General features: G+C 47.7%; 1 protein-coding gene and 1 long non-coding RNA gene across 6 annotated transcripts in view; one reads left to right on the top strand and one right to left on the bottom strand.

Annotated features, from left to right (window-relative positions):
• Positions 1–11,464, top strand: part of LOC309358011 — a 48,061-nt gene extending 36,597 nt beyond the window's left edge. Inside the window, exons 4-9 of one of the 2 annotated variants that reach the window (XR_014163253.1) lie at positions 2,192–2,403; positions 2,692–2,807; positions 3,196–3,310; positions 3,403–6,464; positions 8,256–8,356; positions 8,589–11,464. This is a non-coding gene — a long non-coding RNA (uncharacterized lncRNA). Of the gene's footprint in view, positions 1–2,191; positions 2,404–2,691; positions 3,311–3,402; positions 6,465–8,255; positions 8,357–8,588 lie in introns of both variants that reach the window. The other variant, XR_014163254.1, reaches the window with a different exon arrangement.
• BCAS3 (BCAS3 microtubule associated cell migration factor) overlaps positions 1,238–27,469 on the bottom strand; it is a 454,578-nt gene continuing 428,346 nt past the window's right edge. For 2 of the 4 annotated variants that reach the window (XM_081890293.1, XM_081890295.1), the window contains 2 exons: positions 23,038–23,205; positions 1,238–2,356 (listed from right to left, as the gene is read on the bottom strand). In XM_081890293.1, the coding sequence (XP_081746419.1) occupies positions 2,208–2,356; positions 23,038–23,205 (317 nt within the window). In that variant the 3' untranslated portion in view covers positions 1,238–2,207. Of the gene's footprint in view, positions 2,357–6,621; positions 6,713–22,988; positions 23,206–27,469 lie in introns of all 4 variants that reach the window. The other 2 variants (XM_081890294.1, XM_081890296.1) reach the window with 2 other exon arrangements.

Below are 27,469 nucleotides of genomic sequence, written 5' to 3'. Positions count from 1 at the left end.
TTTCCATCCGCTACAAAGCTGAGGAAGCGTTAAAAGATTTGTGGGTTAGGATGCGTTTCCTTTTCGCTGTGTGACTCAAGATGCCTTGTCCTTTTATCATGTGAAGTATGGCAAATATATTTTGAATCTTGGAAGAACCTTACCTGTCTTTATAAGTCCCTATAAAAAAACACAAAATGAAACGAAAGGACCTTGTAGAGATAGTGAGACTTAAGAGGAGCTTGCAGGGCCACTGAGAGGCAGGTACAGGGAATACCAGGCCCACAGCCACTGGCACACAGATTCTGAAGTTCCATTTTTAAAAGAGCAAGTCTCTAGCCCCTCTAGAAAGAAAGTTCCAAAATAAAATATGAAGGTTTCTTTCTAAGCAACTTCTGTGTGATGAAACAGCTTGGCTGCTCCTGCCTGCCTGTTTTTTAAATAGCCAATAAGTGAAGTCAGAGTTGTGCTTGGCAAGTGAGCTCTTTGGACACCAGGCCGCACCAAAAATAAAGGCAAATGAAAAAAGTGAAAACTTTGCAAAGAGGGTTAGGCTCAGGCACTCATTAAGAATTCACTGTATAGTTAACTGAGAGTGCAGTGGTACTACTCAGAAGTAAATCTCTTTGTGTTTAATGGGGTTTACTTACAGGTGTGCGGGTACAGGTATGTGGGCACCTGGCTATTGGCCACTTGCGACCAGGTGAAGATGCCTGGGTGCCAGAATGGTGCCTGACGTCTCCACCATCTGGAGTTGCGTGCCTGGGGATCCTTGGATCTTGGCTGTTTTCACACACTAGCAACACATCTTGTAGAATTCTATCCATTTTATTTTATCTGCACAATCAAAATGAACGATTCTGGCCGCAAGATGGCAACTAGGCATTCCGTTTTAGCGACTGTAAACCTGGTGTCTAGCTTATATACCTGAGTTTCTAACACTGGGCAGTTGGCCATGACCAGGGATGCTGTGCCACAGGTGGTACAGAGCTGGAAGCAGAAGGGCTGTAACTCTGGGACAAAGCACCTGCCTTGCATGTAGAAGTTCCGAGGTTCAATCCCTGGCAGCCTCTCCAGGGAGGGCTGGGAAAGGCTTCCTGCCTGAAATTCTGGCAAGCTGCTGCTAGTCTGTGTGGACAGTGCTGGGCTAGATGCACCAATGATCTGACTCTGTATAAAGCAACTTTATAGATTCTTTGTAGCCCACAGCCTCCACCGACACCACCGAAATGACCTCGGCACAAAAATATAAACAAGATCCTTTCACCACAGAGATTTATTTAAGATCACATGCATTTTTGGATAAGATAGGAGGAGTTCCAAGGAACAATGTTGTAATAGTTCAACGAGAAGGATTTCCCACTGGAGTTAATCAGATGAAGTACGTTTCTAAAATACATGGAATCATCAGAGATCATCCTTCCCAAGGACAAAAGAAAAGAGAAGATACTTCCTTTGCTTGTAATACTCCTGGTATCAATTTAAAATCTTGCCGGGGAGGAGGGATGAAGAAACAAGATCAGTATTGCAAAGAAACCAGTGTCCCCTTTGGAGCTTGTCCCCTTCCAGTAATCAATCTGTCACTGTTTCATACATTTGCAAAGTGTTGCATGCTGACAGCCTCAATTTATATGGGCCTCATTCTTCAGAATTATGACGCCATTTCCCAAATAAGGGTAGCAGCTTTGTTACAAAATGAAGGCTAGCAGTAGATTCAGGTTTAGATACGCGAGTCTCCTTTTGACAAGGGTAGGTAACCCTGTGGCTCTCCGGACATTGCCGGACTACAACTCCCATCATCCCTGATCACTGACTGTGCTGGCTGGGGCAGATGGAAGTTAAAGTCCCGCAACAGCTGCTGGGCCACAGATCTTTCCCTCATCTGAGGTTTACGGATGATGCGCGGAGTGGGGAAGCAGATTATGGTTACAAGAACATAAAAGTTGCTTAAAATACTTATTTGAAACAGCCATTTCCCTGTACTAGAAAAGCCATTAGGATTAAAAGAGGAGAGTCTCGTTTATATATTGCACGGTGCAGCAAATCAGAAATTTGTTCATACAGTTCTGGAAGTGCGGAAAGCGGACGTGGCGTTGGTTAGGGTGACAAGAACCACCCAGCATCGGAGCCAGCCACTGGGGTGAACGCACATCAAGAGTTTATCCGGCGCATCATATCGTTGGCCTGCAGGATTATTGTTATTTTGCTTCAGGAACGCCAGGAGTTGTTTACGGGAAGCCTGTCGGGAAGAGGCTCAATGGCTGGCTCTCGTTGGTCGGGAGAGGTGACCGGTAACCGTCAAAGGTGCGTGGAATGCTTCCGCTGGTGGAGCCCGAGCTATTGCTGAGCGTCTCGATGCTTCCTTCTCGCTGTAGCTCTGTAGTGGGGAGAGAAAAGGCAGCACCACTCTGGTCAGTGCTTCAGGTAAAAAGAGAGAGGACAGACATTAGAAGGCCATGGAGGGGCTTACGAGGGTGTGTGTAACTGGGCTTGGTTGGGCTTGGTTTACATTCCCCTGTCGGGTACAAGGTAGGTTTGTGTGTGGTGTCCCTCCCCCCCATTTTAGGAGATATGAATGACTTCAAACACTCCCCCCCCCCGGCTACCTCTCATGGCCAGTCCAGGTTTATTTGTACCATTTGTTACATTTATATTCCTCCAAGGAGTTCAAGTGTGCATGGTTCTCCCTTCTCTGTTTTATTCCTACAGAAGCTGAAGAGGCCAGAGACCATCTTGGCTGTGAGTCCTGGGAGATCTGCTCCCTTCCTTGCAGGCCTTTTTCACCTGGCATGGGAGGGTGGGGCCCGGACTGACTCCAGCTACAAAAGGTGAGGTTGCTGAACAGACCCTTAGGCTGGAGTGTTTGGGTTTCTTTGTTGAGCGCTGCTGGTTTTTTGTATTTTTATTTTAGATTTTGTTGTGATTGATGTGGAAATTGTTCAGTTTGGTTTTGCATTTTTTAATTATTCATTTATCGATTTTGCTATGTTGTGGTTATGTATTTGTTTCATGTTGTAAGCCGCCTTGAGCATGGTTTGAACTGTGGAAAGGCAGCGTACAGATAAAATTACGCATGCGTGTATGTATCTCCTTATTCTCCCATGAGTTCAGGGATTGCAAAACTGCAGTGTAGCTCTGCAATGAGTAGCATATTCCGCACTAATGCTGGTCTTATCCTGTCTGATTTGGCTCCTTTTATCTCCCCCTCGCGCACAGCTGGCTCTGGTTAAACATCTCACGTCACTCCACGGGTCGCCGTCAGCAGGCAGACGGAATGTGGGCAACAGCTCCGCCCAAACATTGCTTTTTTGGCTTCTGAACTCCTTACAAGGTTCCCTGTCTCTTCCTTTAAAGAAAAAAACAACCCAACAACCTAGTATTGATTTTCATGCCAATGTTGCATTTTTTTTTCTTTTTTAACAGAAAGAAGGAAAAAGCAAGGTTGGGAACAGGGAAGCAGATGTTAATATTTGCTGAATCCTGCTTGTCTGTGAAGATGGATGAGTGACCTGCTTGTCAAAGCAGAGAGAAGCTTTTTGGGGTGAGGAAGAGGTGACCTGAGGGGCAGCGGAAGCTGGTCCATTAGGGCAAATGGGGCAGTGCCTGTCCTCAGCCAGCCCCTTCTTCCTGCCTTCTTTCTTACAACCAGCCCAGGGGATGGCACTGGCTGAAACTTCCCTTAGTCTTGGTTTTGCCCTTCTGTGGAGGAGGATGGGGACAAAGCTATATCTAGTTGGCTCCGCCTGCCATCGGCACTTGCTTCCCCTATCTGGCTCCACCTACTGTTGGCCTCCCAGTCTCCTTCCTTACCAGTCCTAAAGGGCACCAGCTGCCACTGCTAAAGAGCAGAAATGTTAGGATACATTTCAGGGGATGAAGCAGTAGCTCAGTAGCAGAGCTTCAGCCCCCTTCCTTAAGATGACACATGGAAAGCCCCAAGTTCATCTCTGGCGTTTCCAGGTTGGGCTCAGAAAGGCTCTGGTCTGAAACCACAGAGGTCATAGAATTAGATGAGGACATCTGGTCCAACCCACTCATTGCAAGAACCTTGCAATGACAGCCTGCCTGCAGGGTGGCCCTTCAACTGTTGCTTCATCCCTCCACAGGACAGTGTACCACCTCCTGAGTCAGCCTGCTTTGCTGTCAAACTGCTTTCATTGGTAGGAAGTTTCTCCTAATGCACGAGTAGCGTTGGACTATAAGTCCCATGAGTCCCAGCCAGCATGGTAATTGGGAAGGGATGATGGGATCCGCGGTCCAAATATTTACCCAAAGACTGCTTCTCTGCCATTTCCAGTCACAACTTCTAGTCTTGCCCCCTGGCGCAAGAAAGAGCCATTTTTCTCCATCTGCTGTATGGCAGCCCCTCTGATACTTGGAGCCTGCTGTTGTGTTTCCCCTTGTCCTTCTCTACGCCAGGCTAAATAGGCCCACCTTTTCCAACCATTTTTCTTCTTGGTTTTGAGACCCCGCCCCCCCATTCTCCTGGTCCCCCCTCCTTTGGGCACACTCACCAGTGCCCTTGTTAAACTGTGCTGCCCAGAATGAGCATGGGACTCCTGATCCACCCACCCCAGCACTGAAGGTGCCAACAGTGCCCCACCTACATGTCAGGGCTAGAGCACCTGTAACCCCCCAGACATTGTTGGACATTGACTCCCACTGGCCCTAGACAGCATGGCCAATGGTCAGGCTCTCACAGGATGTTGTGATGGCCACCTACTTGGATAGCTTTGAAAAAGTGGGTGAGACAAATTCATGGTGGATAAGACTATCAGTGTCTGCTAGCCATTGTGGCTGTATACTACCTCCAGTGTCAGAGGCGATACTGGTTGCTGGGAATCACAAGGGGGAGGGTTGCTATTGCATTCCTGTTCTGCTTGAGGGCTTCCCATTGGGGCACTTGGTTGGCCATTGTGAGAACAGGATGGTGGACTAGATGGGCCTTTGGCCTGATCCAGCTGCAGGCTAAGTTCCAATGATGGGAGCTGTAGTCCAGCAACATCTGGAGGGCAGCAGGTTCCCCGCCAGTAATCCAGGAAGCTCACAAGTTGTGATCGCCACCATCTGCTGGGAACCCTCAGAAGCAGCTTCCCATCTTTCTGCCCTTCTTATTCCAACATTGTGTGTCAGGCTGCCTCTTGCGTTGAGAAGCCCTCCACTTTTGCCCTGGCTAAATACCCTTTGCCTTTTCTGTTCAACAGCTGGTGTGCATGCCTCTCCCTCAACCTCTTTTGACCTGTTTCCTCCCACAGTTCTGTAGATGACAAGCTTAATTCCCCGCCCCCAGTAAGTATTTTTGGCACAGGCAGATCAATACCAAGAGCTCTTAGTAACTGCCACGGGACACCCAACCAAAGCAAGAAAGCGTAAAAAAGAGACATTTAAAGAGAGAGAGAGAGAGCAACCATCCCACCTTCACTTTCAAGGTGAGAATGATTGTGAACGGCAGCACCAGCACAGTGGAAGCCTCATCAGCCCAAGAGCAACCAGTTAAGCAGTCGGCGCAGCAGAGGTTTGACATGCTTGAAACTCAGAGTTGAACCAAATATTGGGGAAACACAAGGGACAGTCAAGGAGGCAGGAAGTTATATATTCTGAGCAGGCGGTTAAAGAAAGCTAAGTGCAAATATATATGGGTGAAGAGTTCCTGCAAGAATTTTTCTCCAGTCAAAATTCATTGCACCTGACTTTAAATTCTCACCAGGTGAAATCAGATGACAAATCATGATGGACTGTCCTATGGCATAATGAGATGGGAATGAGGCAGTAGAGTCCCAGGGCAGCAGACTGGACTGTACCACTTTTGACTGGCAGGTGGGAGAATCATGTTTGTGAGTAACAGCAGCACATCTGCTGCTATGATAGGCAGGGTGAGTTTGGGTGGTGGTGGTTGTACAAAGACCCTCCAGGGATTGGGGGTTGGTCTAGGACCAGGGAGGCGCAGGTTGAGCTCCTCAGTCAGCCATGAAGCTCACTGGCTGACGTGGAGTTAATCACCATCTTTCTCAGCCTAGCTACAAATTCTTGAATCTGTTCTCACAGGATGGCTTTGAAAGGATATTAAGAGAAGGGTGGAAGAGAAGGCTATTGATGAGACATCATCATGAGAGGTCTGCTGTAGAGGGGCTGCTTTCCCTCCTGGGGAACATTCTGGGGGCCGCTTGCCAGTAATTGGAGGGGCCTGAGGCTGGATCCGTAACTGTGACACTTATTTTTCACAGCAGGCTACATTCCAAGCCATGCTAAAGCCAGAGGTTTTACATCCTACCGTGCTGTCCTCCTTTAAAGAACAGGAGAGACCAGTGCCAATCACCATGCGCCTATCGCCCGCCTTACATGTGCAGTAGCTACATTGTAGCCCTGAACATATCCCAAAAGTTGGACTACCAGAAGCCCATAGGACCCTCAGAACCAGACAGAGATGGGGAAGGAGAGAGCGAGCGGTTGAAGAGATTGGGAACATCCACCTGGAGTCGTTCTAGGTACAGCGGAACTTGCCTGCATCGCCGCTCTGGAAATTATTGAAGTGGGATGGCGATACTTACCTTACTTTGAAGGGCATCTTTTGACTTCGTGGATAGAAGAGAGCACTGGATGTGGCTGGATGTTTGCGTTTTTGTTTTAAAAAACAGGAATTACCTTCTCAACCTTACAGGTGGTCCTGCTACATTTGGGCTGAGGTGTTTGGGAATGGTTGCGTTTGGATGCGGCGATGGTTGCAGTGCCTGTTCTGTGGATAAACAGAGTGCTGTGTTCATTTGGAGGGGGGACTGTGACATTTTTTCTAAAGAAACCCCAAAGCAGTAAAGATGTTTAGAGAAGGTGAAATTTGCTGCAAGTTTGGAGATTTGGTTATTTGTCATTAAGGAGTGGGACTTGGAATATTGAGTTTGCTCTGTGATAAATAAATATTTGCAGTCCTAATAAGAGCTGGTGTGGTATAGCAGTGTGTCAGACTAGTCCAGGGGTGACCAACCTTTTTGGATTACTGGGCGCATTTTGAATTTTGAGGGAGCGCCGAGGATGCTGCTCACAAAATGGTTGCCACAGAGAGCAAGGCATAACACAAAATTAGAGAGACAACAATCCCTGACAACCTTATGCTTATCATGGAAGGTCAGCTATGCCTCTTGGTCCTGATTATAGAGTTGTACACACAAATGCAGTTGCTGTCAAATAACTGGGAGCATTCCTCAGTGCCAGGGGAAATGTACAAGTTACACCATTCTCATTTTTAAAAAATTGCTTTTTAAAAACGAAAGCTCAGTGTCTGGGGCATCTGGGTTGGTGACCCAGCCTACAGAGACTGGTGTTCAAATCCTCACTAGACTGTTGGAGCTCCCTGGGCGACATTGGGCTAGTCACTGTCTCTCAGTTTGACCTACCTACAGGGTTGTTGTAAGGATAAAATGGGGAGTGGGGGAGCACCAGGTATACCAGCTTGAGCAAGCATCTTAGAAGAAAGATGGGCTACAACAGCAGCAGCAACAACAACAGCAACAGCAACATTAATATTTTAGGCATTTATATCTCCCTTTCAAAGCACTTCATCTAGGCTGGGGTGGGGAAGCTTTTTCAGCCTGAAGGTCACATTCCTTTCTGGGCAGCTACCCAGAGTTCCCATGGATGGGGCCAGGTGCAAAATTGGGTGGAGCAATGAGTAAATTTTACAGTGGGCTAGTTTCTACGCATGCTCCTCTCTCTCGACTCTCCACCCAGGCAAGCAAGAGGCATTAATAGAGTTAAAATACACATCTCAGCCAGGCAAAGAAGCACAGAGAGGGTGCAGGAGGGCTAGTGAGGGATGTGGCTTGCAGAGATGGTGTGGGGTATGGGGAGAGTCTCGAGGGCCAGACAGAAAGGCTTGGAGGACCATGTTTGGTTTCTGGACCTGAAGCTCATTGGTGGTGTTGAGGGGACCAGGTTGGAGAAGATTGGTAGAAAATGCCTAGTTAGCTGGAAGAAGGTAGAAAATACCTAGTCAGTCTGACATACTATAAGGCCAGGGATGAGGGACCTGTGGCTCTCCAGATGTTCTCAGGCTCCATTCTCAATGGCTAGCAGGGATTATCATTATTTTACCAATTTATACAATGACAGTTGCAGTCCAGCAAAATCCGTAGAGCCAGAGTTCTGCATCCCTGTACTAAGCCAACCCCTGTGTTCTTGCATTAGTCTTCCTGGGTAAGTGGAGAAAAAACCTTAAATTGGCGGCTGGGACAGAGTCTGAGAACAGCTGGATATAACGAATTTTCATTCGCCTTTGCTTTTAGGATCTTCTTGGAACATGGAGTTGCCATCAGTCATTATCTTTTATCTGACTGAGACCCAGAAGCCATCAAAGGACTCCACGGAAATCTTAAAAGGAAAGAAGGTCCCGGCTGGCTTTGCTTAAACCTGAAACCATTTTTATACGGGACATTAATCCGGGGCCTGCTCAGAAACTCTATGTAGTCCTCCGTTGCCTGGAACACTCATAAATTGTTCTGCCTCTCTCCACTTTCTCTCTCCCCCCTTTCTGTCTTTCTCTCTTTCTTTCTCTCTCAACTGTGGAATCTGCTCTCTGGTGTATTAGCCCTCCTAATGGTTTTTCCTTTCCCTGACAGAAGGAATTGCTGAGCAGAAGATTCAAGAAATATCCTACTTGGGAATGAAGAGGGAGGATACTGGGGGACAGGGAGAAAGGGACTTGCTCCAAAAGCTGTTCTGTCCCTCTCTGTGCCGCCCGCCCTGCCAGGGTTGCACCGTTTCCTACAGAGGTGCAGGGTGGACGAAATGGTACAATGACAGTCGGGGCCGATGTGTTGGCGGCGGGGGAAGCAGAGTGGCGGCAGGCACAACTTCGGATCCCAGGATTCTCCTTCCTCCTCTCCACCTGTCACGACGCATTAGGCTCAAGCGTGCCCGGCTTGCCGAAGGAGTGACCCCAGACTGAATGGGAGAGCGCTGGTGGAAAGAACTCTAATTGTAGCCTCGTTTTCACACGTCAGTCACTTTTCACAGCACTGGGCTTTCTGAAGCTCGACTAATGTTCCTCCCCCCCTTCAAATCCCAGTGCTGAATTACGCTGAGATGCACCCTGACGATGGCGTTTCTAAAAGGAACAAGACCTCCAATGGTGGCAGGAGTGGGGACAATGGGAAGTGGCGCCTGCTGGCCTGGTGAGCTTATCCACCCGTCCACCCTGCTCTTCCTAGAAGTTCAGGCACCGTTCAGGTCATTCATTCGAGTCACATACTGCCCTGTGCACAAGCCTTAGGGTGGCTTATGACTAAATCAGATAAGATTAAAAGAATACATGTGTGAACCCCCACACCCTTAAATTAACAACACAACTCATAACAAACCACCAAACTGCAATTTACTCATCTAACTAAGCCATTTGTCCAATTAGGTTTCCTGCAAATTCCAGCTAGAAAGTGTGTCTTAACCAGTCACCTTAAACTATGAAGAGGTGAGGCCAGGCATACCTCAGTAGGGAGTGAGTTTCACAGGCAAGGAACCACCACTGAAAAGTCCCTTCCTTGGCGCCTTAAACCATGCTTACTTGAGTATAAGAACAGCCAAGAGGGCCTCATCTCTCAACAAACTGGCAGGTTGATATGAGATTATGGGAGGAAAGGTTCAGGGAATCCATAACTCCCTGATTTCTGCCCCTCCCCGTGATTTTAGACAAATTATGTCCCTCCTATAGCCTTCTAAAACATTGAGGAAGCCAAGGCATCATCTGACCCCCCCTCTTACTCAGATACTCAGCTCAGGGTAGAGTGAATTGATTCATCCTCACAGCAACCCTATAAACAGAATACTTTGTTAAGACCATCCACAAAGACTAAACTTTAGTTTTTCTCTCCTGAAACAGAATACAGTGGTACCTTGGTTTAAGAACAGCTTAGTTTATGAACAACTTGGATTAAGAACGCTGCAAACCTGGAAGCAGGTGTTTTGGTTTGTGAACTTTGCCTTGGAAGGAGAACATGTTTCACTTCCTGTTGAGTGTGTTCCATTTGTAAATTGAGTCCCCTGCTGCTTTGGGAAAGTACGCCTTGGTTTAAGAATGCTTTCCGTTAAAAACGAACTTCCAGAACGGATTAAGTTCGTAAAGCAAGGTACTACTGTAGATGAGACTCTCACAGAACACCAAAGGCTGCACCCAATGTCAAATCCTTCATTGGTTTGTGTGGGCACGCTCACATAATTATGGGATGCACAAAAGCCCACATGAATGCTGAAGCAAGGAGCAGGTTTGTCACCAAATTTTGGCTGACTTGTATCTCAAATACAACATTTAAAAAACATTTTGCACACCACTGAGTATCAATGCTCCGTTAAGATAAATGAGCCATGTATGGAGAAGCAAGGAAGCCATACAGTTTGACAGATATCCAAATAGACCACAACAGGGATTTCAGATGAGAGAGTTTTCCACCCAACCCCCTTCCTTTGACAAAAATAGATTTAGTTCAGGATTTATTTATTTTTTAAAGGCTTTTGTGGTTTTTTCCCCCTTTTTGTTAACAGAGCACTGATGACTTGGTCTGTCAAAGCTTTAGTCTTCAGCCCTTTGGAACATCTCCAAGTTTGACTCGGCACAATTTCTGGAAGGTTAAAAGTACACTAGATAAAGGAGCAAGTGTTTTAGAGAAACAATTCCCTCCACAATAGGCACGATAATCCCATTTATGTCGCTGTGTGCTTTGGGGGAAAGGGAGTTGTTTCCTGCTTCTCGGCGTTTACATCGCACATCTCTTTGCACAACCAGCAGAACCCTTTAATGTGGGCAACATCAGATCTGGAGGAAAATGCAGCCCACTATGTGGCCCTCAAGACCCTCCCTGGACCCCATCCTGGCCCTGCTCTGTGCCCTCCTTGAGAGTTTCTGCCTGATGGCCTGAATCCTTGGACTGGGATCAGGCCTGATGTTTGCATGGCTGGAATGTAACCTGTACAAAGTACGACTCACATTGGTTGTTCTGGCCACTTTTGCTACTGACCTGTGTCCCCCTGTTACCCTTGAGTCGGCCACTGGGCTGACAAAGGTTCCCCACCCCCTGCCCTGCAGACCTAAACCAGAAATGGGAATCTGTGGCCCTTCAACTCCCATAACCCCTAGGCAGTACATCCCATGGGTGCCATGGCCCAACTACCTCTCAGGACCACAGGTTTGCCATCCCTGCCCATAACAGTTGGGAAGCAGGGCCTCTCGAGGACTATTTCCTCTCTTTTAAGGTCTCCAGTCTGTTTTGAGATCCTTGCGATTCTGCTGCTGACAGATGTTGGGAATAAGAAAAGACCCTTTCAATGGGAGTGTTATGGAACAGCCCCGTCGCACCGAGGTGTGTTTTCCCCATACCTTATTGCCTGCTTTTAAGCAACTACTTAAGACTAATTTCATCTTCTCTTGGCATTAAGTGATCTATATGTGCGCACACATACCCGTGCCAGTATATCAATGCAAGAAATAAATAACAATGAAAAGTAAGATTATTGTTAATAATTTATAAATTAGTTCTGGGCAAGAAAGACTTGATCACTTGTGATCCTTTGAAAACTCCATTGCTGCCAACCTAAAAAAGTGTTCTGGCAAGCAGAAGTACATTATAGAAACATCAGATGGAGTCACGCTATATCCGGCCAAAGGCCCATCTAGTCCAGTATCCTGTTCTCTCACTGGCCAATCAGATGCTTATGGAAATCTCGCAAGCAGGACCTGAACACAAGAGCATGTGACTCCCAGCATCTGGCATTCGGAGGCATACTGCCTCCCACTGTGTCTTTACTGCTGTGTCAACCCAACTGTCTAGGAAAAATGGGAGAAAAGCTGGCTCGTAGGTACAAAGTTCCTAAAACAGGCAATTACATCATGGTCTGAGCTTCATTTAACCGATATGCTGACTAAGGGATTTCAGACACACTTTAACCTCAAAATTTTAGCAACTCCTTTCATGTGTAAGACCTGGTCTCCCTCTCCTCCCACACTTTTCCAATTTTGAGGTTATTTGTGTTTCTGGATCCTTTAACGAGCATCTAGTTTTAGCAAGTAAGACATGGAGAGTAAGTTACCTACTGGAAAATGCTAATGGGAGCAGAAGCCCAACGATGACACCATCAGCCTGACCGAGGGGTAAACCTCCAGGACTGGACCATTTCAGGCTGTGCGTGGCAAAGAATGTCACGTTTTTATAGCATCAGGGATGGGGACCTTGGGTCCGGGTGCTGAGAGTGACTCCCCTCCCTGGCCTCACTATCTTGCCCAGGCCAAGCCAAGTGAATGAAAATATGTGGCCCATGGGCTGTAAAGCCTCCCCCCATTTTATAAGCTTTACCACTTAAAAAAATCCCTTACATGTAGCAATAAATTGAGGAGAGGGCTTTGCTCAGCCTTTTCCTTGTGCTCTTTTTATAAATGAGAGGCTTTTTTTTAAAGGGGGCACAGACTGATGTAGTCGAGACTGCTCATGTTTCAGCCCTTCCAGGCCTTGGAAGATGAGGTCTCTTCAAGTGATGGGGAACAGGACCCTCTAGCAGAGCTCCATATAGACTCCAAAGGGCCACTGAATCTGGACCCTTCTGCTCAGGGCTAAAGGTCCCCACACCAGTGGCCTGGATGCCTGACCACATCTCAGACTCTCATCCCACAGAGTAGAGGAGATGAGTCAGGCAGCAGCTTAGGTCCAGCTAGCTTTATGTGAGGCTCCTCAGGAGGAGGAGGAAGTGTATGGAAGCACCTGCCTGGATCAGGGCCTGGCAGGCAGCCAGGAAGGGAATGGAGCCCTAAACTCCCAATATAAACTCTTTGCCCGAGCTGCTTCACTGCTGAAGCAACAGCTCTCTGTCTGTCGGAAGCTCCAGTCTTCATGAAGTGGGTTGGGTTGGGGGTGACATGGTTGCCTGATGTTTCAAATATCCATCTGACACCCATCAAAAGGCCGTAGTCAGTTGATGCTCTGCAACCCCTTGAGGACACTGCCAGTCAAACAGCTGAACCACAGACCGTAACATACTCGCAAGCTGTGAAAAAACTGACCTTATGAGAAGCTTTGAGGAGTTAATGAAAAACCATGAACATTCCTTTCTCCGCATCCCATGTTTGAGCAATTAGATTCATTTTGAGAGCTGCCCAGGATCACAGAGCTGAGTTAACATCAGCAACCATTAAAAACAGCCTCCTTTGCAAACAGTACCCCCCACCCTGTAATTGATTTCCAAAGAAAAGAAGGTCATCCAATAGGAACAAATTTGGATTGCCTCCCTGCGCCCTGTCCAGTGTGGTCTCTGACTGATATCATCCTAGGAAATGTGAGAGAGGCGAGGGGCTGTAGCTTAGAGGCGGAACATTTGCTTTGCATGCATGAAGTCCCAGGTTCAATCCCCAGCATTTCCAGGTAGGGCTGGGAATATCCCTTGTTTGAAACCCCAGAGAGGCACTGTAGACAAGAGTGAGCTTAAAATGAGCTGAAATGCCCTCATCCCCACACATTCAGGACTTGCAAAGGCACTCACAAAAGTCAGCAGATATCACAGAGGGCCTTCAGGTCACACAATCTGCATACCCACTAAAACCTCCCACCCTGAATCCTGGGAACTGCAGTTACATAGCTACAATTCCCAGTACCCTTACAAACTACAGTTCTCAAGATTCTGAGGTGGTGGAGGAACATGTGCTTTTAATGTATGGCTGGGGATGCAACCAGCCAGGAAGCTAGACGAGAATGTTATCATGCCTCTTAAACCGGAAGACGCGGGAAATGCCTGACCTTACCCGGTCACAATTAAGTCCAATGCCTCCTAGTGACTAAGCTGTAGAATGGCACCATCCACACACACTTTTGCTCAGCCCTAAGTTTGTTTGTATTGGTTGGAAGGAAGAAATGCTTCTGTAAGGCAAGAAGGGGAGTGCCGTACATATACATAGAACCGAACTCTGGATGCCGCGCATCTCGTGGCCTGTAAATTTTCAGTGAAGTCAAGCTATGCTGAGCCACTGCTAACTCCCCGCAGAACAAAAGCGCTTAGAAAGCCATTATATGCAATAACTGTTAAATGATGAGACACTGTTTACTCAGATCGTCAGATAAATTCTCACTCGCAGGAGGTTGGCCTGGGTGTCCCGAGAGTCATCTGGTTTTTATTTGCAACGTAAAATGTAATTAGCAGCAGTAACGCAAGCAGAAGAATCCAATAAAAGGGGGCTTTGCTCTTAGCTGGTCCAAGAGTGACCATTTCCTCCCATATATGTTAATGAAGAAAAGTATTATTTTTTTAATATACTCCTCCACCTGCGTGCAAGAGAGAGGACAACAATTTTCAAAAATGGTAACATGACCTCTTTTGACTTGAGGTAAACACACACAAACCTCCAGAGAATCCTGGTAAGAATAAAATCTCAGCAAATCTGAGGAGCCCTGGCTAAGACGCCAATTCTGATGTCATTTTTGTTCCAAAGCGAAACCTAAGAAAGCCATTGGTGAGGACATGGCAGTTGATTTTTTTGTTGGCAGCCCCAAAATTCACATAGGAACATTGGAATCAGACTCCTGGTCCATGAAGGTCAGTATTGCTTACACTGACTGGCAGCAGCTATCTTGGATTTCAGACAGGGGCACATTCCCAGTCCTACCAGGTGATGTGCGGAATTGAAGTTGGGGCATCTGCATGCAAGAGAGATGTTCTGCTGCTGAGGTGCGGGCCTTCCCTGGACACCTCTGTATTACTTGCTCCAGAGCTCTCCTTTCTTCACAGGGGTCAAAGGTTACAACATTTGGAGCCGCCAACTTGGATGGTTTCAAAAGAACACTAGATGAATGCAGGGAGGACTGAACTATCGGAGGCAATATGCCTCTGAATAGCAGTTGCTGGAAATCATAAGTGGGGAGAGTACAGTTGTGCTCAGGTCCTGCTCATGGGTTTCCCACTGGGGCATCTGTGAGACCAGGATGCTGGGCTAGAAGGGGTTTGGGCCTGATCCAGCAGGGCTGTTATAGTCAGTGCTGGCAGTGGACAGACGGTCCCTTCATTCTGATTCAATCCAATTTCATCTCCTCTATGCTTTCCAATCTGTTCCCTTCCTCAAAGAGGGACGGCAAATCTAGAAATGGGATTCCACTCAGCTTTTATCATCCATATCGATCCCTCTCCCGCCTTCTGGAGAGTGCATTGCTCTTGCCTCAGGTTATGTGGGTGTGTTGTGTGTGCCAGCAAGAAAAGGGTTAAGGAAATGTTTATCACAAGGCTGGCTTCAGAGTTGAAAGTAATGTGATCAGTAATGAATTTTGTGTTACATTAGGTTGTATAAATGGACAGACAAGCGCAGACACCAAGTGGCCAGGAGTCAGGGCTAATTTAATGAGGCTAAAATAGAGACAGCACCAATTAGACGCCGGGCCAGCTCAGTGCTCCTGCAGGGACTGCAAATGAATAGGTACAAATCAAATTACTGACTAATAGAAGCAGTACAAGAGAGGGCAGTCAATGCTAAATGCATTAGGGTCTTGTGACCTCTCTGATCTGAACAACAGAATCCCAAATTTGACTTTAAAAATAAAATAAAAAGGGGGGGTGGGGAGGGTGGAGAGAGAAAGAATAATAATAATCAAAGAAACTCTTGTTTGCTTAAAAACACACACGCCAAGAGCATTGGTTGCAAAATGCTGGAAAATATTTAAACGTCGGCCATTTTGCACGAGCAAGGAGTGTTTTCCCTGGGGAGCGAAACATTTTCCAAGGCTCCATCGAAGTCGGGTGTCCCTTTCCACAATCGCTGGGTAGTTCTATAGAAAGGGTGTCTGGGATTCCTGGGCACAGGAAAGTGAATGCCACAAGTTGCACTCAAGGATGTACAGGGCTTGGCTACCGCAAAAGCTTAGAAAATAGGAAGCATTGATTCCCGTGAATGTGGCAGAAGCAGACAGCGATGGGCTGGAAGACGCCCAGCACGGGAGAATGGGCTGCACCAGAAAGCAGCTGTGCAGGAGCAAGCGAAGGAAGGATATTATGCAGCCCAAAACCTTACTGGGTATTTTTTTATATAATGGCTTCAGTGGATGTGATTTGAAGTGTACCTCCCCTTAACTACGGAAGGAAAGTGGCAGAGATGGGGGAGAAATTCGGTTAGTTTACATTTGCACATGAATCCATGTAATTCCTGAAAAAAATGTACAAACCAAACGTGGTTATTCCATGCCGAGGAGTTAGGTGGGCAACCCAGGTTTGCTGTCTGGGAACATGGGTGGATTCCAACCCGTCACCAAGGACCCAACTGGCTTCTGTAACAACGAATGTTCATGCCCAACGTAGGCTGCTATAGCTGTTCCTGGATCCAAATAGCCTGATCCCAGGGCCTTCTTAGTGGTGGTTCCCTGTTTGCAGAATGCCCTCTCTGGTGAGGCGTGTCTGCCTCCCTCATTATTAACATTCACATTTCCCTTCAGGTATTGAAGTCCTGAGCCGCTTTTCCATAGCTCAAAACCAGCACTTTGAATTGAGCCCATTAACTAATTGGCAGCCAGTGCAACCAGTCCAGGATGGATGGAATATGCTCAAACCGTCTTGCGAGCAACCTGGCTGCTGAATTCCACAGTGGTCAGTTTAAATGTCTGTATTTCAGTATTTTAGTATAGAAACACTTTTTTAAGCAAAGCAGATATTTAAATATGTATGCTATCCTAAAGCACACATTTCAAAATGTATTTTATCTGAACACCTGCATTTTCAAACACATTTTGGTGCACTTTTCGAGCTGAGACCTGTAGCACAAAACGCTGCAAAGTTTAAGATCAGAAGGAGAATTTTGCACCAGCAGGTGCAGATTGGGTAGGTTTGCGTCAAGATGCAGAGCCAACGAAGCTTTCCTCCATCCCTGCCTCTTAATCTATAGTTGGATCAACTTCCCCTCTGGAAATATTTTTAGCGCCACTGTTGTCGTCTCCGGGCCAAGCTTAAAATGCAGACGGGGCTCTGGCGAGGTCCAGCTCCCTTGCTCAAAAGCATGTGCATGTTTAACCTTCGACGGAAGTTTGGGAGAGGAAATGGCTCATTGAGCTGCCTACGTTGGGAGCAAGCCGCTGTTCCTCCCCCACCAAGGAGGCTTAAAAATGGCCCGTCGCCAAGATTCCAGAGATTTGGAAGTCATTCCAGAGCAACAACAAAAACAAAAAAATTGTAAAAATATTCAGTTGTTGGCAATGGTACTGCAGCGAGGAGTGACCGGTTTCCTTTCGGAAAGCTTACAGGGAGTCGTATTAAATACACGCTTCCTCACCTCGGCGCTGCAAAGGGACAAATAAAATGCGAAGCCAGTTTTTTTTTTACTGTCTTGTATAAAAAAAGCTCTCTAATGGACTTTGCAGGATGAAAATAGTTTAGAGCTGGATGGTGGCAGGTACATGCATTCCTGCACTTTCAAGACGTAAAAGCAGACATGGGGACGTGATGGAATGGGAGGGAGATGAAACAAGGGGCTAAGGCAACCTCCAAACGAATGCCAAAAGCCCATTCAGAGGAATAAGATGCTGACAGAGCGAAGCCAAAGTTAAAGACGTTCAAAATACAGGCATCCGGATGCTGTAATTCCCAAGCTGTATGCCAGAGCACATGAGTCTGCCACAAGACATGCATCTGTAGAGTAAGAACAGCCTCTTGTAATCCATCTTAGAGAGGGTGCCTGCTGCCTCTCTGGATTTCATGCTCTTCCTGGATCAATCACTCCCCCCCCCCCCGTCAAGATGGCCCCCTGCATGATCCACTGCTCTGGCTCTGCACGCTTCCCATCCTGCTCTGCTGGGGGCAGGCAGTTCCAAAAGATAAGGGAGACCCAGAGCAGAATTGCCTGCCCATTGCCTCTCTGCACAAAGTCATGGCTCCAACCAAATCAGGGACATCCGGATCTTGGAAATGCATAAATCAAACGCTGCCAGAACTAAACCGCAGATGTGCCACTGGAAACAAAGCTGTAACATGGAGCAGGAAACCATTTTGGCAAACAGAAAGGACTTTGCCTGGCACTGCAACGACATCAAAGTCAGTGCCAGGTAAGATCCTCTCGGAAGGGCATTTTGCCCTTAATGGGGAAGATGGCTGCAAAGAATCAGCAGAATCTCTAAAACTGGCAGAGGGGAGCAGTCCCAGCTCCGGGACGCCCTCTCTGAGACCCCATCCCTGGATGAGTCTCCACATCTCCACCGTCTTTGATGAGGACGTTGGTGGCACTGTGGTCTAAACCACTGAGCCTCTTGGGCTTGCCGATCGGAAGGTTGGCGGTTTGAATCCCTGCAACGGTGTGAGCTCCCGTTGCTCTGTCCCAGCTCCTGCCAACCTAGCAGTTTGAAAGCACCAGTGCAAGTAGATAAATAGGTACTGCTGTGGCAGGGAGGTAAACGGCGTTTCCGTGTGCTCTGGTTTCTGTCACGGTGTTCTGTTGCGCCAGAAGCGCTTTAGTCCTGCTGGCCACATGAGCCGGAAAGCTGTCTGTGGACAAAGCCGTTTCCCTTGGCCTGAAAGTGAGATGAGATTTGTAGAATGTAGGCATTCTAGACAGCTCAGTACAAAAGTATCTGTGTTTGGACTGGGTTTTCATTTCCATCTTGGAGCTGAAAAATAAACGCCACTGTCTGTGCATACTTCTATTGGGGCTGTATCTCTTGGACGACAGTTTATGAAGGGTGGACTTGGATTTAGATAGACACAAAGCTGTCCAGATCGTTAGATTATGGGGCCAAAAGGCCATTTCCCTCAGAACAGCCAAACTGTACGACCGGCTCTATTGCTGAAGCCACATTGAAAATAGATTCCTCTTTTCTCTTCTTTTTCCGCTATTCTGATCGGGTTCCTTTTCCGCTTGCTGTCTGATAGCTATTTCTGTCAAGTCAGAGAAAGCTTCAAGTGGAAAAGACCCTTTTGGTCATCGAGGTAAATGTCCCCAGCCAGCTCTTCCTGCATGCCTTTAAGCAATTTTTAGCAGATGGCTCCAGGCTGATTTTTATGCTGACTAGTGTAACTATCTCTTACAGAAACCTTTGAAAAACAGCCCCCCCCTATCTTTCCAAGTATAGGAAAACCTTTATTTAATTTTTTAATTGAAAGGTAGGTCTGTTCAACCAAGCAAAATCTTTTTTGCTTGATTCATCGCCAGTCTTTTAACTGTTTAATTCACCAATGACCCACTCCAACGTAAAAACCTTTGCCAAAGGCCCATCTAGTCCAGCATCCTTTTATCCCAGGGACCAGCCAGCTGCCCGTGGGAATCCTGCAAGCAGGACCTGAGTGCAACAGCATTTGCGATTCGCAGCAGCTGCCATTCAGAGGCACACTGCCTCCAACAGTTCAGGGGGAACAGAGCAACGACGGACCAAAGGGCCTGCTGATGACTACAAGAATAGAAGAAGAGCCTGATGGATCAAGTCGGGGGCGTGAAGTCCAGCATCCTGTTCTCACAGTGGCTAACCACATGCTAGAGGCTTTCTGTTAATACATATCCTCTCCCCCTGTAGACGCAGGGGAGAACACACATACTTCAGAGGAGGGCTGGGGAGCCTGTGGCCCTCCAGATGTTGTTGGACTCCAGCTTCCATCAGCCCTAACACAGCATGGTCAATGGCCAGGGGTGATGGGAGTTGCAGTCCACCAACATCCTTTATTAAAGCAAATTCCCTGCTCTGCAGTTTCTACGGAGGGACAAAACCCATCTTCGTTTTTACGTGCTGACACAGAAGACAAGCCAGCCAAACAGAAAATCAGGGTGGGTTCTGTGTTGTATCTAATGTTCATCATAGTGTGGGAGGAATCGATATTATTTAATCACACTCCTCTTTTAGTTGTTGCTCCTTTCCTTTGGGAAGAGAAGACTCCCTGGAAAAGACCCTGATTTTTGGAAAGATGGAGGGCACAAGGAGAAGGGGACGACAGAGGACGAGATGGTGGGACAGTGTTCTCGAAGCTACCAGCATGAGTTTGACCAAACTGCGGGAGGCAGTGGAAGACGGGAGTGCCCGGTGTGCTCTGGTCCATGGGGTCATGAAGAGTCGGACACGACTAAACGACTAAACAACAACAACAACCTTTCCTTTGGAGGAGACAACACTGGAAGCATAAGAGCGCCTTGGGAATTGGGGAGGCACAGAAGCAAGCAAGTAGGCAAGGTGTCTTGGCTGCGAAGCAACATCAACACCCTGCTACCCTAGACCAGCTTCTCCTGAGATAACTCTTTGTCACTCTCTGAGAAGAGTTAAAATTGAGCCACTTTAGCCATGCCGTTAGAGAGCTGTGATCCATGGTACAGTCCAAGGTGGCTTTAGGCAAAGAGCACCTAATTGTCCATTAGTAGCTACTGTCTCCCGCCCATCGCCAATTGACCACCAAGGCTCTGTTTTGCTCACACAGCAGCACGCTTCTCGCTCAGAGTTAAAAACAGCACATTCCAGGAGTTAAAACACTTATTCCAGACAATATAAGAAAACCAGTTGTGGGGAGAAATTTATGGCGCTGCTCGACAGAGACTTCACTGCTGGTATCATTTAGTCCAGCTGACTGGGTGGAAAAGCATTAGAGAAAGTGAAGACTAAGCAAAAAATAATAATAATGTTTTTAAATAAAAGAGAGACAAATGGCTGTTTCAGCCAAACGCTTTCAACAACAGAGTAAATATTCGGGTGGGTGGGGTGGGTGAGGAGAACGGGGATGGGTTTCAAAAGCAGCCAGCAATATTCTGTCTGAGATATAGCAGAAAGGGGCAGCCATTCATCTTGACCTCTGCTTGCTCTTCAGTTTATAGCTTGGCAAGGTTTTAATGAGAAATTCAAGCAGCTGTTTTAGGTCCACAGTAGCATTGTTCAGGGGTGGCCCAGAGGGCCTGAGCCCCAGAGCTTCTGCACCCTGATGCCCCGCACCCCAAGAGTCTGATTCAGTGTAAGACAGCTTGCTATGGACTTCCCTCATTGATAACATTGTGTGCTAGTCTTTGCTAAATCATCCCTTTGGAACCCCAGGCCCCAAACTCGGCAAAAGGCTGAGGAGCGGAGTTGCACCAGACCTAACATGTGGTGCTTTTGGGACTGCTTCAAACTTCCTTGAACAAGGAGGGCTAGAAACTTGGCTTCTCTAGAACAGCAAACAGCAAGATTCACCAGTTTTTGTTTTCTATGCTATATTATATATCCCCAAACTGTTTGGCACAGCTACCTGGAACACACTCTCTGACCCGATCATTTTTCTTTCTCTGAGGCACAAGCAAGAGGGTATACAACACAACCTTTCTCCCCTCTGAAAAACTCCAGCCAGGCGCTGTTCTAATGCTGGTGTTGAGTTGTTACTCACAGTCCAAACGGGATCTTTCTTGCGGGGAAAGAGGGAATTTGCTTAACACCAATCCCAGCCACCAAAAGCGCCTGCAATTTGCAAGCATTCCAGCCTCCCGACGGCCTCTTGAGCCGAAGCCTAATCCCTGGGAGTGCCATTCCATTTATGTTAATGGGCCCTTTAATTTATCACAATAATGGACTGTGATGAAGATGGATTAATTTGGATTATGGGAGCCAGCACTCTCTCGAAGGCAGATAATTATACACCCAGAACCTCATCTGCACATTTGCTGTTGATCAGCGCAGATGCCACGCGAGGGGAAGCGAGGCACGTTCCCGTGGGGCACGGAGTGGGGTGCAGTGTGTGGAGACTGGACATTTTTAAGGTGGGTTGTCACAAGCCCCAAATCTGCAACTGTCCCAAGACACAAACATTTGTTTTCATGTCGCCATGGCAGACACAAACCCTGGAGGGAGGTGGGCTGCCATCATGCGATCGGGAGGGTTCAGAGGCCCCAAAGAGTTTGAAGTCAGAAGTGAAGGGAGAGTCCATTTGGGTGGGGTGAGGGGGGTGGGCAGAAAGACCACCAGCCACTTTCTCAAAGGAGTTCTGGGAGTGGGGCTATCCGGAGGTGCTTTTGGAAATTTTAGCAATATTGGGAATGTAATGTGCACCACAATGGCTTGCAATGAAGGGATTCATTAGCTTCTGCATCATCTTTCTGCAACTTGGGTGTCCTCCAGATCCCTATCAGATCCCAACTCCCGTGAGACCTACCTCTACTGTCAGAGGCAGGGCCAGTTGCTGGGGATTGCAAATGGGGACAGCTGCTGTTGCTGCGCTCAGGTTCCTGTTGGGGCATCTGGTTGGCCACTGGATGCTGGACTAGCTGGGCCATTGGCCTGATCCAGTAGGACTCTAATGCTACCGGCCCCAGCCAACAAGACCAAGGGTCAGAGATGATGGATGCTGCAGCAGCCCAGCTACACCTGGACGGCCACAGGCTGCCTTTCCCCTCTCTAACCTGGAGTCATTTCAGGCCAGAGTGTGCTGGGGGAAGCAACAGGCAGCTGGGATGGGCACAGTCAAGCCAGGATGTTTGAAGCAGATCTGACACCTCCCTTGGTTCGGAGAACCACATGGCCCAAGAGGCCTGTTATATAGTTTCAAGACCTTCTATCCTTCCTCTGTTAGAAAGGTACAATTCTGCCATTGCCAGGGCCCCATCTGCACTACACAACTAGAGCAGGATCATAACCAGTTTAAGCAGTTATGGCTTCACCCCCAAAGAATTCTAGGAGCTGCAGTCTGTTAAGGATGCTGAGATTTGTTAGGAGACTCATCCTTCCCTCTCCGAGCTTACAATTTCCGGAGACGTTTAACAATCAACCCCTCTTCCTAGGGAACTCTGGCAATTCTGCAAGGGGAATTGGGGCCTCCTCACAACTCTCAGCACCCTTAACAGTTCCCGGGATTCTTTGAGGTAAGTCTTGATTGTTTAAAGTGGCGTGATGCTGCTTTAAATGTATAGTGCAGACGGGCCCTGGGTTTTGTGTGTTAGATTTGTCAACCTCCCCCACCCTCTGCAAATGCTCCAGCTATATCTAAGTGCTACCCCAACATGTTAGGGATCCGCTTAGGGGTGGGGTGGTCCTCCAGGGAGCAAGGCAATGGGGGTGGATGAACATTATAAGTTAGTTAAAGAAAATCACCATTGGGTGAGAGACGTATGTGATCTCTGATCACATCTCTTCTTTGTACCTGTTCCAGATCCCACTATGTCCCGACCGGGCGACTCAGACATGGCGTCAGCCAGCCGTTCCCGGAGGCCTTCGTCGGTTTGTTCCATGGAAGACAGGTGGCGGAGGCCAAAGCTCTCGGGCCAGCTCCCGCAGACTTCCAGCAGGGTCATGCTCCGATCAAAGGCACCTTCAGGAGAAACGACAGGGTGAAAGTTAGTTTTTATGTTATTTCCCCCCATTTCGCTTACAGCAGCTTCACTTCAGGAGAGCATCGGACATCAAAAAGAAAACCCAAGGTGAGAAAATATAAAACAATACAGTATTATGTATATTACATTTCACAGCAGTATTATGTAACAAAAGATCCTAGGGAAAAGAATCACTCTATGGGTTGTATTCAACGTTAGCCCTGCTCAGAGCAGACCCACTTAAATTAATGGATCTAAGTTTTCTGTGCCCATTAATTTCAATGGGTTGACCCCCGAGTAAAACTTACATTTGATCCAGCCCAGATAAATTAATGAGCACGACTAACTTCTGTCCATTAGTTTTAATTGGCCTTATACGATTCCAAGGTTAGATACTGGTAAGGCATATTGACCAAAAGCTTTCTGGGAGAACCAAGACTTGGCCACGTGCCTAACAACTACAGCCCTAATATATGTCTACTCAGAAGTAAGTCCTATTGAATTCAGTGAGGCTTACTCCTAGATAAGTGGACACAAAATTGCAGCCTGAAATAATATAGTATTGGGGCTGGCAGACACTCAGTGAAGTTGGTGCCACTTCCAATAAGGCCCTGTTCAATAAGGCCTGGCCTTCATTGGGCAACAGCACCTGGATCGGGGCCTCAAGATGTGAACTACTGGAGACCAATTGGCATTTAATTTTAAAAATCATATCCAAGTTCATATCCAGAAGGCAAGGTCTTCTTTACACAAGGAACAGGATGGATATTTAATTTTTTTAAGCACACAGAAAATGTTAACACACGGCATGCACAGGGCATGACCAGCCCATGCATCACCCAGGCACTACACATTCTTTTAAAACACAACTCCCAAATTCTTTCTACAGCAAGCAAATAGACCGATCATCAGCATCCAGGGCCTGATCCAGCTTTGAGGGGGTCATCAGAAAGGAATGCAGCCATCTATATCAGTGTGCCAATGCAGCCGCCATTTTAAATTTCCCACCATGCCCCAGTGTGCTTGATGATGTAGCCTCACTCTGGAGCATTCAATGATGCCCTTCACTGGGGAACACACTGCCATTTTGATTTTCTACTATACCCTGGAACAATGATTTATCAGGCACTCCAGGGAATTGTGGGAAATTTAAAATGGTTGGCAGCTCCAGACCCAGCTGCATGCCACAAGGAGGACTGGCATCAGCAGTGACCCCTCTTGAGGGGACTGGGCATCAGCAGCGGCATGGAATTATTGGGTGCTGACACCATTCCTACCAGCATCCATCGGCTCCAAAAGAACAAGTGAAAGGAACCCGAGAGATAAACGGGCACACGCAGCGAAGACACGCAGCGAAGACAATGGAGCGAAAACCTCTACGCTCTCCAGAAAGGCAACTGAAAAATAATTCCCTTAACTTGCAGTTGTTTCCTAATTCAAAAATAGGACATGACGTTTGACTAAATGCAAAGATTAGATTGTGGACCCCCAGATCACTTCAAAGTACAAATTAAAATTATTCGAGTCTATTATATAGCAGCTCCGCCGCGAAGGCTTACTTTAAATCATTCCCCCGCTTGGAATGAGATTACTGTCTGGGGGCTTTGACGCGCGATCTGCATGCCATTTCACTCAACAATTAGGTAACTGAATATGGAGCGTTTAGCGGGCCTGGCTTTTGCCAGCCTGCAGAGGTCGGGTGTGGGTGGGTGGGGGGCGCGGAGGGAAGGAGGGAAATGCCAGCATTTCTCTCGAAGTTGAAAGTGCACAAAACACATCCCCTGGTTATCAGGCTTCTGGTGCTTCCCTTTGATCAGCCGTCAGAAACTATCTGCACTCCTGCGGCAACTGGGCAGCTTCACAGCTCACTCCCGGCCTCTGACAGGTAGTAATAGAAAGGGCGAGAGACCAGGCCCTGCGGCAGGCGTCCCTTCCTCTGATAACGTCCAAAGTACTGGGTGATAACCGGTGGTAAACACTCAGGCCGGCCAGCTAATCCGTGCATCAGCAAAGAGGAGAGATAATATGAAAAGCTAATGGCTTGGAGAAAATAAATAAATACGAAGGGTGAGGAGGCGGGTGAGAGTGTCTGGCGTTTTAAGGCCCACGAGGGGAACCCCAAATCTAGTCAACGTCACTTGCCATTTTGATGTCACTTCCTGGAACTTGGATGCTTCCATCATTGTTTACGTGGGCTTTTCGCTCTGCAAAATCCTTTTCGATTGGGCTTCATGCCACAGCTCAGTGGGAGAGACCAATGCTTTGGGTACAGGAGGTGCCAGGCTCAACCCCTGGCACCTCCCATTAAAAGGATCAGGTACCCAAAGGGTGGGAAAGAGCTCCGCTCTGTCATCGCTCCCTCGGCCAGAGGGAACAGTTCTTAGGGAAAGGGACAAGGAGTCTGGCCTGATATAAGGCAGCTTCCTGAGTTCATCTGTGATGTACAGTCCATTGGCGGCTGGTGCCCGTTGGGATTGGTGGGTTGGATGGCAAGGAGGCCAATGGTAGACAGAGCCACAGCCAAAGAAAGGCGGAGCCAACTCCTCCCTGTTGAGTTCTGCAAGGGGCAACACTGAGACCAAGGAGGAGGAAGGTCACAGCCAAGGCATTTCTGTGGGCCAGTTGCAAGTAAGGCAGGAAGCTGGGTCACCGAGGTTGCTGGGGCAGTGCCTCATTGGCCCTAGTGGAACAGCCTCCACTGGTGGAGCTGGGGTGGCGCAGTGGGTGATGTGTCCAAATAGGATCTAGATTCAAATCCGCACTCAGCCACAAAGTTCACAGGGTGATCTTGGGCCAATTGTTCTCCCCACCACAAATGTTGGCTGTTTATTGAGCATCCGTTTTCACTGGTTACAGCAGGCGTCAGCAACCTTTTTCAGCAGGGGGCCGGTCCACCGTCCCTCAGAGCATGTGGAGGGCCGGACTATATTTTGAGGGGGGGAAATGAACAGATTCCTATGCCCCACAAATAACCCAGAGATGCATTTTAAATAAAAAGACACATTCTACTCATGTCAAAACACGCTGATTCCCAGACCATCTGGATTGAGAAGGTGATTGGGCCACATCCGGCCCACGGGCCTTAGGTTGCCTACCCCTGGGTTACAGCATGTTTTGCCTCACTTCCCAGTACACCTTCCTGTCACTTTCCATATTGCAGAAAGTTCGCTGTTATTTGGGGGGGGGGCAGGGAATAGGTTGTTTCCCCCCCCCATAAGTGCACCAAATCCAATTTAATTGTGCAACTTTAATTTGCCACTGTGTGGTTGAACCCCAGCTGGATCTGGAAGCACCCCTCGTGGTCTTTGCCTTCGTTTCTGTGTCAGCACTTTGGGGGACCTGAAGAATGTTCTCAAGTGCCTCCTCAGTTGCCTTTTCCTCCAGGCTCCCAAAGATTCCACTTCACCCTCCCCTTCTTCGGTAGACAAGGACGGGAGATCAAGACTTTTTATCACATTTCAGAAAGTGGGAAACCCAAACACCCTGGTCCTCCTTTTAAGCAGGCCTATGAATAACAGTGGCAATCGCTTTTGATGCTCTGCCAAGGCGGCTGTGCAGGCACCCAAATAAATAAAAAAAAAACTTCAGAGGGAGGGAGAGAGAGAGAGAGAGTCTGACTCTAGTTCCATAGATGCTTGAGTGAGAGCCGAGGAGACAAGAGTAGCGCTGCCTCCCCAATCAAGCCCCGAGACCTGCCAAGAGCTCTTAAGGGCAACTTGTGAGGTGTGAGCATTAATGTAGAATGCTGCTTTCAGGGATTAACGGTGCCAAAAACCTCTGCTCGGGACGCTCCCTTTTGATCTTCTCCTCCCTTTTCACCCCGCGATGGCATTCCACCTACGTGTCTGGTAGTAAATCTCACGCCAACACCATTAAGCTAGGATCGCACGTGGGCCAATAATCCCCATTTGCCAGGGACTGCCCTCGTTTTCTGATACAAGTCCTGGGTGGATACAAGTTTGGGGTTGTAGCCAACTAAACTCTTCTTGGAGTAAAGCCTAAGTTGGTCTTGCCCGTGAATTTCAATTTGTTGACTTGGAGCCTGACTCGCAAGGGATATAATCATTTGTTTTTTAGGGAAAGAACTAGGAGATGCCATCAAAAATATTTTCTACAGTATTAGTATTCTCAGCCTTCTTCCATAACTCCTTTCTAATGTACCTTGGCTCTACTGCACAGGCACAAAAATGAGTAAGTATGAACACTAATGACTACTTTTCCATTATTTAAGCCTAAACTGTATTTCACTGACATAGGAAAGAG

Source organism: Podarcis melisellensis, assembly GCF_964234715.1.
Source record: "Podarcis melisellensis genome assembly, chromosome: 15".
Classification (NCBI taxonomy): Eukaryota; Metazoa; Chordata; class Lepidosauria; order Squamata; family Lacertidae; genus Podarcis; species Podarcis melisellensis.
Note: the sequence above shows the minus strand (reverse complement) of the source record. Positions and strands in the feature narration are given on the sequence as shown.